We start from the raw sequence: 13,297 nt of genomic DNA, 5'->3' as shown, positions 1-13,297 counted from the left end.
ACAAACATATGTATATATTATTGCACATTCATGTAAAATTAAATATATATGTTTGTTAAAAAAGCGTCTATAAAGTACAGTAGGCTAACAAATAAAATAGTTGACACTTCTTATGATAGCATCAAACTTTACAAGCTCATTATCTAGTCATCGTTCAAAATTTCAAATACACAAGCCATAATCTATGCTTAATATTTTAACAAGGTCTATTGAACAAGTATGGTTGCTACACCTCTCGGTGACCGATACGGTAAGGTACCGTTTAAACCATACTGATACTCGGTATGCTCTAGCATACTAGTTTGGTTGCAATACATCCATTTTTTATTTTTATAATTTTTAATTTTGAGGGATTTCTTTTAATATTTGAGGTTGTTTGAATTATGATTCCAATGCTCCTTGTTACTATCAAGGAGCTCACCAAATAAGACCTTCCAAGAGGATTTACACCTAGACCTACTCTCTGGATAGAGTTGATAGCAGATCGGTACTAGGTGTTGTTTGCAGCACTCGCAAGGATGTGTTTTAAATGGAACCAGGAAGCAATAGCTCTCCATATGTCCTTTTTCTTATCTTTAATAAACGTAGAATCAATCTTTGATGCTTTAGTTCTCTACTAGAAAAGGCATGTGGATTAGTTTATGAATCGTAGGCATACCGGTATATCTCTAGGCTTCTTTTCCTTCATGTTGGTGAAGGCTCCAAACATAGAGGCTATTTGGTTGTCATCTTTACCAACAATCTCCCTAAATGACTGGCTCCTCCTGTAACCTGGATCTATTCTAGCGAACCCAAAACCAGAACCTGCCTCGTGTTATAAGGGCTCGAAAGTTGAGCCATATGCCTAGCAAGCTCCTCCCCCTACCACTGGTCATGTAGACTATCCTGTATGACAGCCTAAATATAAGCTTCCTTCATGTCATCTAGATCCAACATCTCAGTCCTCCAAATCTCTCAAGTGGTATGAAGGTGGCTTAACTGCCCAATGCTTAAACTCTGCTTGTTTCTGGCACTTTTCTCTCTCTTCGTAAAATCAACAAAGTGCTTCTTCACCAACCATCAAATCATTCATAGACATTTCTTAGGAGCAAATACATCGGGGTAACCACAAGTCAAATGTTGCTTCAATCTCACCACCCCTCCCTGCACTCTTCATTCACACCTGCAATCATCACACCATGGTCCCAACCTATGTCAGCGTCCTTCCTTCTTGGATCCATTTATGCAAATTTTAAAAACGCACATCATAAGACACCTCATTCATCGCCATAAATTAGATAAAACAAACCTACACTTTTAAAGAATACACAGAATTTTATATTTTCTAGAAATAGTGACTTTATAATTTAACTTCACTCAAAATATATGATATAATATTATGTTAAAACTATGCTCATTGACCTAGAAAATATGCCTTAGTTACCAATATACATTACCATATTTTTCATGTTTTTTAGTTGAACTAATAGTTATTTAATTAATTAAATACTTAAAATTAGAAAATTTACAATGTAACACAAAAAATGGTTGAATTAATTCAGAAAATATGTCTGCATTATTTATACATATTGCTAATTTTTATCACTCTTAATATTTTTAATTAATTTTTAAATAATATATTGATATTTAATTATGTGATATCTAAAAATAAAATATTTTAATAAATTTATTAATGTTTAATTATACAATATCTAAAATTAATCTTATACATATTACTATAACATTTTTAATATTTCATTTCAATATTTTTAAGGAATAACAAATCATAAATTAATATTTAATTATATAATATCTAAAATTAATTTTAATTCGGATTAATGTAGATCTCTACTAGGGATACTGCAGATTTTTCAAGACATGGATATGCATTGATCCCCACTTATTTTTAAAATTTATTAGAATTTGGGTTTAGGTCAAGGCAAATATAACCATGCCCAAATTTAAATATATTGCTATCAAAAGATAGCGAGTAGCATGCATATCCCTAAACAGCCTATCAATGTTTCAAAAAAAATTTGAACATTATTTTTGATCCGAAAATATAACTTTAAAAATGACAAGATTAACGGATGATTTCTTTTTTGATGCATAGATCACCCTTACATCTATAGAATATCATGAAATCATGCCCAAATACAAAATATTGATATGATCTCTCATTTTTTTAGCAATTTTAGGCATGAAAAAGAAAAAAAGGAGAGGAATGGAAAGAATGGAGGAGATTATACCTGATTTTGGTGAGACCTAGCCACAAATCCGGCAGAAAATCCCTCTCCTCCTCCATTTTACCATTAATTTTTTTTAGCAGCAAAAGAAGAAAAGGTAAAAAAGCCAAGGGAGGCACTCTCTGCAGTCCCCCCCTCTCCCAAAATCAAGGTGATAAGAGTCCCAAACCACCTCAAACTGTGCAGAACCAGCAATTTCGCTTGGTTCAGCGCAGTTTGGACCACCTCAGGCCACTTATCGAGCCGCCTTTTGCATCACAATAACCGATCGGTTCAAGTCAGCATGCCCCAAAATAAGCATTGTGAGGAAACGTAATACCATAGACTAATATTTTCACCCTCCCACTGGGGAAGTATCTAAAGTGTATATGGAAAGTATACTTAACACAAGTATCTAACACATTCCGAGTACTATTAAACGAGTATCAGAATCCAATACATATCTAATATGGACACAATATATGATTTGAAGTATCTGTACTTCCTAATACATTGCTCCCATGTTTAATGCAAACAAAAGCACTAGCATATGAAAAGCAATCTACATAAAATGGGCCATGATGCCAACGCTACTATAAATTCAGTGATTAATCATAAGGGAAGCTATAACCAGTTGCAAGGTCCGCCGAACCAGTACCGGGACCCATATCGGTCGGCACCCAGTACGATTCGGACCCATATCGAACCGGTACGAGTAGGGAATGCAGTTCATAGACCGGCACACCCATTTTTTTTAGGAGTTTTTAAAAAAATTTAATTGGTAATCACTCTTTTTTAACTTTCTTTTATGAATTTAAGTCTAATTTGATGTTTTTTTGATGTTTTTTATGATCCTGGTTTAATCTAGATGATGCATCTTATTGCTTTAAAATGACACAAATCATAAAACGAACATAAAATATCCTCAAATCTAGTGATGTGAAAATTAAAATATAATACAATCAATTACATATATTTAAAGTCCAACATACATACCGATATCTAAAATCGGATCGAGTGGCGATGCCTCTCGTAGATATCCGGATCATCAGTATAGTCAGAAGGCACATCAACCCACCTCTCTAACCAAGCAGCGTTGTAGTCTTATACGTTCATTCCATAAGGAACGTGCGTCGGATTATAAGCACTCTCAGATCTCTGACTGAAGCTCATATCAGCCCACCTCTCTAACCAAGCGGCGTTGTAGTCTTGTACATTTATTCTATAAGGAACGTACGTCGGATTATAAGCACTCTCAGATCTCTCACTGAAGCTCACATCAGCCCACCTCTCTAACCAAGCGGCGTTGTAGTCTTGTATATTTATTCTATAAGGAACGTGCGTCGGATTATAAGCACTCTTAGATCTCTCACTGAAGCTCTGGCTCAAAGAAGTGCCCTCTGGCTGATAATACGGCTGTAGAGGGGCCCATCTGAATATGTCGGCAGCAAAATCCAACTCATAAGATGCTCCAGGCTACATAAATTCCACAGCCACAGCAGCCTATGACCCATACAGATAATAGAATCTAGTATACGACTCGAAATCTAATACGTCTATGGATCCTACTCCACGTGCGAGATCATGTGCAGCTGCATCGTGTCTTTCTAAATGACCTCGAGGAGCCCGTTTTTTATATCCAATCATATTCTCGCAGGCTCTACCAGATCGTGCACACTGGTCCCTATCCTGTGTAGTATGCATAAACTGAAACTCACCGGTGCATCGAAGACCACCCTCTAACTGTCTCATAAAAGTGGTCTCCTATCCTCCACTTTCTTCCGAACCGGCAGATTCATGACCACTAGAACTGTCATAGTTACTGCATCTCGTATCTGAATATGAGTGTACTGACTCCTCCTGAACACTCCATTGGGGTTGCAGGTGCCTTTTATTTTTTTTGGAAGTGCTGGACAGCTCGCTTCTTACCCTTTGTGTCCCTCTCTGCCTGGCTATGCTAGGAGGATGTATACCGCCCTCCTGATCGAGTCGACCGGGTACCATAGTCGCCTCGTCTAAGCATTTCTCAATCATATCTCTGAGAGGATGTCTTGAAAAAGAAGTCATATGGTGACTGGCTCTCCTGTGATCGTGGTTGATCAGCTAGAAGAACGCGTAAAATATTGTGCTCAGCCCATTGCCCTGTATCGACTCTAGCCTTGTTGGCTACGAAACTAACCGGTCGTGGAGGCGATCCTCAGTCATCAAGCTCTGGCTCCTGCTCTTGCTCACAAGCTATCCGATCATATGATCATCCTCATCATCAACGAAAGCACTATAAGATCTGTATACTTGAGTTCCACTTTCTTCTAAATATCTTTCAGCCTCAACCTTAGATTATAGTGAACATATACAAGGTAATTGAGGCACTTCTGCATCAGACGGTTCCTCTGCTTGCTGTGGATAAGGACGAAGGTGGACCAGTTGCACTCATAGCCACTTGAGTAGACTATCTGGGAGAAGATCCGGATAAAAAACCGCTTAAAATTTTTTGCAGACAGCACAAAATAAATCCAACATTCTGTGAGATACGGGCTGCAGTCGGCAGCCCCAGCCGACTTCAGCCGCGTCTTCTTTTGGGAAGAGCCGAAACAGCCGAGCACTCCTCCCTAGGGCACCTCCGAGCTTCTCCTCCCTCTCCTTCCTCTATTCTTACCTCCCGAGTGACCAGCGTGTCTTTCCGATCGAGCGCCATCCGGATTCCTCTCGCGGCCTGCCCCTGTTCCGAGATCCATCCTCTCGGTTCCAAGCACTGCTACCGCCGACGCTTGTCCACCGGATCGAGCAGCCGTGGTCAGGATCTGCCTCTCCGTCAACTGCCGGTAATCCCTTTTCCCTTTTTGCTCTTCGATCTAGTCTGAACATGCTTGATTTCTGTTGCCCAGATAGACAACCCAAGAGGGGGGGTGAATTGGGTTTTAAAATAATTTTGCAATTAAAACGTTTGTGGATGACTAATTAATACTGTTGAAGATGATTAATTAGTTGCTATGTGCTGTGAGTGAAATGAGAGTAAGAGAGAGAGACACAAGCAATCACAAACACAATGTTTTTATAGTGGTTCGGAGCTAACCCTTGCTCCTACGTCCACTCCCCAAGTCTCACTTGGGAATTCACTATAACCCCTCGGATTACAGCCGGTTGTTTTCCACGCTCACAACCAAACTTGTTGTTTTACGAGGTCACAACGAACTCGGTCGGTTTTCCCAGGCTCACCGACTAGAACCACCCCGATTGTTTTTCCGGGATCACAATCGAACCCTTACACTGTTGGTTTCAACCTAGGCTCACCAACAAACCTATATACCCTTGATTCAATCCCCTGATTGAATCAAGTAAGGACAAGATGGAAAGAACAAAGACAAATAGAAAAAAACAGAGCTTCTAAAAAGCAGATATACAGCGATATTAATAAGAGTAAAGTTAAGAGCCCTCAAACACGTTTGAGTTGGAGAAGAGAAGGGCTTCTTGAACTTTGGGTCTCCTCTTGAAAATCTGGAAGACTTGAAGGCAGGAGGAGACTTTTTTTAATGCTGGGAAGAGTCGGTTGAATGGAGTTAATGGCCCTCTTCCTTCTTTTCCGTTGAAATCAGTTTGCGGAGAAAGGATGCTTGATTTCTTTGAGTGGAATAGTATTTTTCTGCCTTGCTACAGTCCTCTGTGGCTATTTAAGCCATCCCCCACGAAAACTAGCCGTTAGACACATTTTTCTGCCCGTTCTGCACACTCTGCACATCCTGACAATGTGTCCGTTGGGGTCGGAGTCGACTCGCGCGATCTGGAGTCGACTCGGCTGTAACAGGAGTCGACTCATGCTTTTCTGGAGTCGGCTCGGCAACTGTTCCGAATTTGAATTAAAGTGACCTCCTCGACTGGGAGTCGACTCGACTTAACCCGGAGTCGACTCGCCAAAAACTGGAGCTGACTTGGCATTCTTGGAGTCGGCTCATCCCATGGAATTCATGGAGCTATTTTTCAACTTGGCCCACTCGAGTCGACTCGACAGTCCTGGGAGTCGACTCGGCGCTCAGAGCCCGAACTCCCTATCTTCTGTCTTTTGGCTCGTCCAGTCTTGGAGTCGACTCGAACTGTTCCGGAGTCGACTCGGCTCTCAGTTTCCGAAACTCAGTCTTCTGCCTGTTTGGTGTAGCGCTGCCTTGGAGTCGACTCGAGCTGTCTTGGAGTCGACTCGGCTCTCAGAGACAACAATTTGGTCTACTGTCTTTTTGGGGTCGCGTTGTCTCGGAGTCGACTCGCGCATTGCGGGAGTCGACTCGGATCTCAGTGTCCGAAAACTGCTCTCTGACTTTTGCCTTGAATACAACTGAGAGTCGACTCTCGCTTTCTTTGGAGTCGACCTGCCAACCATCGGAGTCGACTCGCGTTCCTCAGGAGTCGACTCAGCTCTCAGGGTCGAAACTTGCTCTCGGACTTTTTGTCTGTAACTCCCTGGAGTCGACTCAAACTACTCCGGAGTCGACTCGGTAAGCATTGGAGTCGACTCGCGCACTTCAGGAGTCGACTCGCTGACAGGTTATAAATTGTGTCTTTCTGTTCATCTGTCTGTTCTCAGTCGGAGTCGACTCGTAATGTTCCGGAGTCGACTCGAGCCCGTGCCAGTGCTTCTGATACGCTTGGAGTCGACTCGTAATATTCCGGAGTCGACTCGAGTCTCAGACTTTGGTTCAAACTGACTTCTTAACTTATCCAAAATATCTTGAACCAAATCTAGAAACACTTAGACAAGATTTCCACTGAAACACTTGATTGAATTCATTAGTAAACAAAAGATATACTCAAATGCTTTGAGCTCATCAAAATCAAATAGGGTTATAATCAATCACTCCACAATCTCCCCCTTTTTGATGATGCAAAACATTGAGTATATGTAAAGTGAATTGCTCAATAAACAAGGAAATGAAATCTATAAATGAATTCAAGTGTCTGGTTTTTTAATTTATCCAAACTTGAAAGGTGTGAAACAATAAATTTTGGAGTTAAAGCTCCCCCTTTCATTTGGAATTATATAAGCCTTCATGTCATGCACTCAATTATTTGGCTTATATAGATATAATGATTTGGCTTAAAAAATTCAGATTCTCCCCCTCAACATATGCATTCAACTTTGTTTTGATTCCTTTTACATATCTATTAAATATTTCTCCCCCTTTTTGTCATCGTATCAAAAAGGAGGTAAGCAGAACACACAAGCAAGTAGAGATAAATGTGCACTATATTGAAGAAAATTGTCTACTCATTGTATTGATGTATATGTAGTTGTGAATACAATAAGTAAAGCTGTAAATACAAGTCAAAATACAAAAAAAAACTAAGGCTTCCTCGAGGAGGATGCGGCTCCCCGGGGCATTCGTTCCGCGAGTAGGGTGACCGCATTGGTGACGTGCTCTAACTGTCTGATAATGGCCGAGGTGGCCCTGCTGTGTGTCGTGTCGAGCTCGGTCACAGTCTGCTGAAGTGTGTCCAGCTTGGCGATGAGCACATTCGCCAAGCGCTCGGCCCCCTGAGTAGTGGTGCCCATGTCATGTCGGATGTCATCGCGCATCTTCCGAGTGGTGCTCGTGACATCGCTCATGCTAGAGAACTGGGCTTGTATCAGGCTCCTGACATTGTAGATTTCTTCCCGCATATGGGCCGTCATCTCGGTCATGGCTGACAGGGAAGGAACCAATGCAGAAGAGGGTGCAGGGGAGGGAGCAATCGCTGGACCTCGGAGCTCCCTCAGCAGGTCGTCCCGAAGATCCCTCATTATCTCCTGCCGCAACTCCCGGAGCTGCTCAGGAGAAATGCGAACCTCCATGGGCTGAGTAGGTGGAGCTGAGGAGGAGGGTCCGGCTGAAGTGGTGGGAGCTGAGGTGGAGGGAAAGGTAGGGAAGTCAGAATCAGGGTCAGGACTGGGGGAGTGTCTGGAAGTATGTGTGGAGGTAGATGATTTCCTAACCCAGGTTCCCTCTACCTTATGAAACCCCATCCTGTGTAGGGTTCCCGGACGCATGCGATCTGTCCATCGCAATGCGCGAGAGGGTTCCCCCTCAGGAATAGGAATCTCGGCCTCCCTAAAGATAAGTGTGTATAGCATGCCATAGGGGAGGGTGAGCCTAGGTCTATCTAGTGGCTCACATAGATATCTATAAATGAGTTTCGGGAAGTTGATTGGGGTGTCCTGGAGGATGTAGAACATAAGGGCTAGGTCCCTCTCAGAAACAAAATCGAAGCGGCCAGTCTTCGGAAAGAGGGTCCTAGAGATGATGCTAAGGAGGAGCCGCATCTCAACAGAAAGTGAGCTAGCGGACACCTCATCTAAGGGGGACTGGGGTGGATATCCTAGAATGGCCGTAAGGGCCTCAGTCCTATCCTCGGGGTGTGTGGGAGCTACCCCTACTTGTGGAAGGTGGAGGATTTGGGCTATGAAATCCTCGGAAATAAACAATGGGACACCGACTACAGTTCCCTCTATTCCCCCATTGCCCCTATGGACAGTACCATAAAACTCTCTAACTAGGCCAGGGTATGTGGGGAGATCTAAGGAACAAAAATACTCTAAACCCTGGGCCCGCAATCTCTCTCCTATGGTAAAGCCCTCCCGGGAGAGATAGTCAAAATCGACGTATCTCCCGGTGGAGACCGCCTTCCCGGCGCACGGCCTCGAGGGAACCTCCCTCGGCGGGGAACGAACCGGAGGTTGTGGCCTCACGGGATCGTTCCGAGCCTTGGAACGTCTCTCGGCACCGGTCGCGGGTTGGGGTCTCTTCCGGCTTGGGACAACGACTTTACGAGGCATGGTCGACCTAAAATGGGGTAAAACGCTAATGGATGGAGGAAGGTCGACGGGAAAAAAAAAACTAAGGGCGGCCGGAGACGACGTAGGAGACGACTCTAGGGTTTGTGAATAGTGGCGGCGGTGAATAGAAGTGTTGAGTAAACGCTTGAATTAGGGTTAAAAAAGTCGGATCCCGACTGCGAGTCGACTCCTGTAAGTCTTGAGTCGACTCGACCTCGAGTCGACTCCAAAATATGCGCGAGTCGACTCTCCTTATGCGCCTATCGACCTCGAGTCGACTCCCGACTGTATGCGAGTCGACTCCCCCTCTGCTGCCATCGATCTCGAGTCGACTCCCGTAAATATGCGAGTCGACTCCCCCTTACGAGCCGACTCTGAAACTTACTCGAGTCGTCTCGAACTCTGGCACGCACCTAAAAATCATGCTATGTTCATGCCGAATAAGGGAAAATCACTAAGTTATGGTCTGATTTGATGATCATTGAAAAGACACTCTATATTAACCACAATCTAATCATCAAAATCAATGAACTAGAAGAGAATATCACTAGGATGGATCAATCACTCCTAATCCTCTTCTAAGTACACTAAATCTCTCTTCACTCAAGGGTTTTGTGAAGATATCAGCTAATTGATCATTAGTGCAAACAAATTGAAGTGTCACATCACCATTCATTACATGATCTCTTATGAAGTGATGTCTTATCTCAATATGTTTAGTTCTTGAATGCTGAATTGGATTTTTAGTTAGATTAATGGCACTAGTATTATCACAATTAATGGAAATTTTATCATGTTTAATGCCGTAATCTTCCAATTGTTGTTTGATCCACATGATTTGAGCACAACTCCCGGCTGCAACATATTCAGCTTCAGCAGTAGATAATGCAACCGAATTTTGTTTCTTGCTAAACCATGAGATTAAGTTTTCTCCTAGAAATTGACATGACCCGCTGGTGCTTTTTCTATCAAGTTTACATCCAGCAAAGTCTGAATCTGTGTATCCTATTAAGTTCAGGCTAGATTGTTTAGAATACCATAACCCTATATTCTTTGTTCCTATTAGGTATTTAAAGATTCTCTTGACTGCAATTAGATGAGATTCCTTAGGATTAGACTGATATCTAGCACACATGCAAACACTAAACATGATATCAGGTCTACTTGCAGTAAGATACAATAAAGATCCTATCATCCCTCTATATAACTTCTGATCTACAGATTTACCTGATTCATCTTGGTCTAATTTGCATGATGAGCTTATGGGGGTGCTGATTGACTTGTTTCCCTCCATATCAAACTTCTTAAGCATCTCCTTGATGTATTTGGCTTGATTGATGAAGATGCCTTCTTCAGATTGTTTGATTTGAAGCCCGAGGAAATAGTTCAGCTCTCCCATCATGCTCATCTCAAATTCACTCTGCATCAAGTCAGCAAATTCTTCGCAGAGGCGATTGTTAGTAGCACCGAAAATAATATCATCAACATAAATCTGCACTAACAACATATCTTTGTTTTTCTTCTTTAGAAACAATGTTGTATCTACATTTCCCCTAGAAAACTCATGTTCTAATAGGAATTTGCTAAGCCTCTCATACCATGCTCTAGGTGCTCGTTTCAAACCATAAAGTGCTTTGTTAAGTTTATACACGTGATTAGGGTATTGATGATTTTCAAACCCAGGAGGTTGTTCTACATACACCTCCTCATTAATATACCCATTTAGAAATGCACTTTTTACATCCATTTGAAATAACTTGAAATCCTTAGAACATGCAAATAGTTCACTTTTGGTTTTCTGTTTTTCCAAAGTTCATAAGGTGTTTTCTTTGTAATGGGTCTTAATAAAACTCTATTTAATATATGACATGAGGTATTTATGGCTTCTCCCCAAAAGTACTTAGGGAGATTACTTTGACATAACATGGTTCTAGCCATTTCCTCTAGAGTTCTATTTTTTCTTTCCACAACTCCATTTTGTTGTGGTGTCCTAGGTGCAGAAAAATTATGAGTTATCCCCTTTTTACTACAAAACTCATCAAATAAATGATTTTCAAATTCGGTTCCATGGTCACTTCTAATAGCTATGACTGAAGTGTCTCTAGCATTTGTTACTTCTTTATGAAATTTCTTGAAAATTGAAAATGCTTGATCCTTATGACCTAAGAACATGACCCAAGTGTATCTAGAATAATCATCTACGATAACTAGACCATATTTATTTCCACCTAGACTTGTGGTTCTAGTTGGTCCGAATAGGTCCATGTGTAGTAGTTCTAGAGGTCTAGAGGTAGAGACACAATTTATAGATTTAAAGGAGTTCCTTAATTGTTTGCCAAATTGACATGCTTCACATATTTTATTCTTTTCAAACTTTAGTTTTGGCAAACCTATCACGGAATCTCTTTTAACTAGTTTTGATATGGTGTCCATGCTTGCATGACCTAACTTACGGTGCCATAACCAACTAGCATCATTTTCCTTAATTTCCTTAACAACTAAACATGGGTTATGTTTGGCAAGATCCTCAAGGTCTACAACATACACATTTCCACGTCTTATTCCTTTAAAAACTAAACTATTGTCATTTGGATTTGTTATGATGCATAGTGATGGTTTAAACATAACATCATAACCTCTATCACACAATTGACTAATGCTTAGTAGATTATGCTTAAGACCATCAACATATCGAACATTATCAATAAAAGTTGAAGGGGTAATTTGTACTTTACCTATACCAATGATGTGACCTTGGTTATTGTCTCCAAAAGTCACAGCACCTCCCTTCTTAGCTTCAAGGGTGAAGAATTGATCCTTGTCACCCGTCATGTGTCTTGAGCAGCCACTATCCAAATACCAACAATTTTTGTCGACTTTGGCTGCAAGACACTCCTACACAAGCAAATCATATAGTTTTAGGTACCCAAGTTTTCTTGGGTCCTTCATGGTTAGTAGTGTTGGTTCCTTTTGGAACCCAAATTCTTTTAATTTTTCTTTTAGTTTTCCCTTTCCTATAATCACATACATTTGCTTTATGTCCTAAAGTTCCACAACAAAAACAGGTTATTTTCTTAGTTTTACTTTCCCCTGCTTTAACAAAGAAGTTACTAAGGAGTTTTTGCTTATTTTTAGGTTTATACCCTAAACCCGCTCTATTGAATACAGCTCGTTGACTATTAAGTATCATCTCTAATTTTTCTGAGCTATATGTAAATTTTTCTACAATGGGCTTGTATTTTTCAAGTTCTAGTGTCAATTTTTGTTTTTCTGTTTTTAGATCATTTAGTTCTTTTGTGAGACTCTCATTTATATGTTTATTGTTTTTGGGTTCTAATGTTTCTTTGTTCAGCCTTTCATTTTCTTTAGTTAAGGTATTATTCTTTTGTATCAAGATTTGGTTGCTTGTTTTAAGTTCTGCATTTTCTTTGATAAGAACATCTTTATCCTTAACTAATGAATCATACTTACGGAGATGAGTTTGGTTAGTTACTTTTAGTTCTTTGTTTTTAACGTTTATTGTTTTGTATTCATCCATTAATTCATTGAAAGCATCATATAATTCATCGAAAGTAAAATCTAAATGTGGTGCGGATGTTACCTCATTGTCGTTGGCCATAAAACACAGATTTGCCTTTTCTTCTTGTTCTTCATCCGATGATGATGATGAGGTGTCGGAGTCCGATAGGGTGGAGACGAGGACTTTCTTCTTCTTGTACTTGCTCCCCTTTTTCAGCAAGGGACACTCAGCTCTGAAGTGCCCCGGCTTCTTGCACTCATAACAACCGATCCCCTCATTTTCCCTTTCCTTACCTTTATCCTTGTGATAGGAATTTGAGGGGCCTCTCCTTTGATGTGAGGATTTCTTCCGGTTGATGAATCTTCTGAACTTACGCACGAGAAGAGCCTCATCATCATCTCCCTCATGATCTTCTTCTTCACTGCTGCTACTGCAAGACAAGTCTTTGTTAGATGATGTAGATTTCAGAGCTATTACCTTTTTCTTATGGGAGGACTCTTCTTCGCTGTGTTGCTTCATTGTTAGCTCGTGCGTCATTAGGGATCCAAGAAGCTCCTCAAGTGGTAGCTTGTTCAAGTCCTTGGCTTCTTGGATTGCCGTCACTTTGGCTTCCCATGACCTTGGTAGACAGCGAAGAATCTTCCTGACAAGATCACTGTTAGTATAGTTTTTGCCAAGGCTTTTTAGGCCATTGACAATGTCAGTAAATCTAGTGAACATGCAAGTGATTGTTTCATTAGAATCCATCTTAAATAGTTCATACTTATGAACCAA

At 41.0% G+C, this 13,297-nt stretch overlaps 1 protein-coding gene across 8 annotated transcripts in view; it reads right to left on the bottom strand.

Annotated features, from left to right (window-relative positions):
- SULA (NAD(P)-binding Rossmann-fold superfamily protein) overlaps positions 1-13,297 on the bottom strand; it is a 125,121-nt gene that overhangs the window by 77,083 nt on the left and 34,741 nt on the right. For 4 of the 8 annotated variants that reach the window (XM_088712178.2, XM_088712176.2, XM_088712174.2 and 1 more), the window contains exon 9: positions 12,605-13,166. The exons of 3 other annotated variants lie outside the window; for them this stretch is intronic. In XM_088712178.2, the coding sequence (XP_088568304.2) occupies positions 12,605-13,166 (562 nt within the window). Of the gene's footprint in view, positions 1-10,230; positions 10,753-12,604; positions 13,167-13,297 lie in introns of those variants that run through there. One more of the 8 variants, XM_088712177.2, reaches the window with a different exon arrangement.

This window comes from Phoenix dactylifera, chromosome 16 (assembly GCF_051530095.1).
Source record: "Phoenix dactylifera cultivar Ajwa chromosome 16, Ajwa_hap1_PhDact_Kaust_v1.1, whole genome shotgun sequence".
NCBI lineage: Eukaryota > Viridiplantae > Streptophyta > Magnoliopsida > Arecales > Arecaceae > Phoenix > Phoenix dactylifera.
Note: the sequence above shows the minus strand (reverse complement) of the source record. Positions and strands in the feature narration are given on the sequence as shown.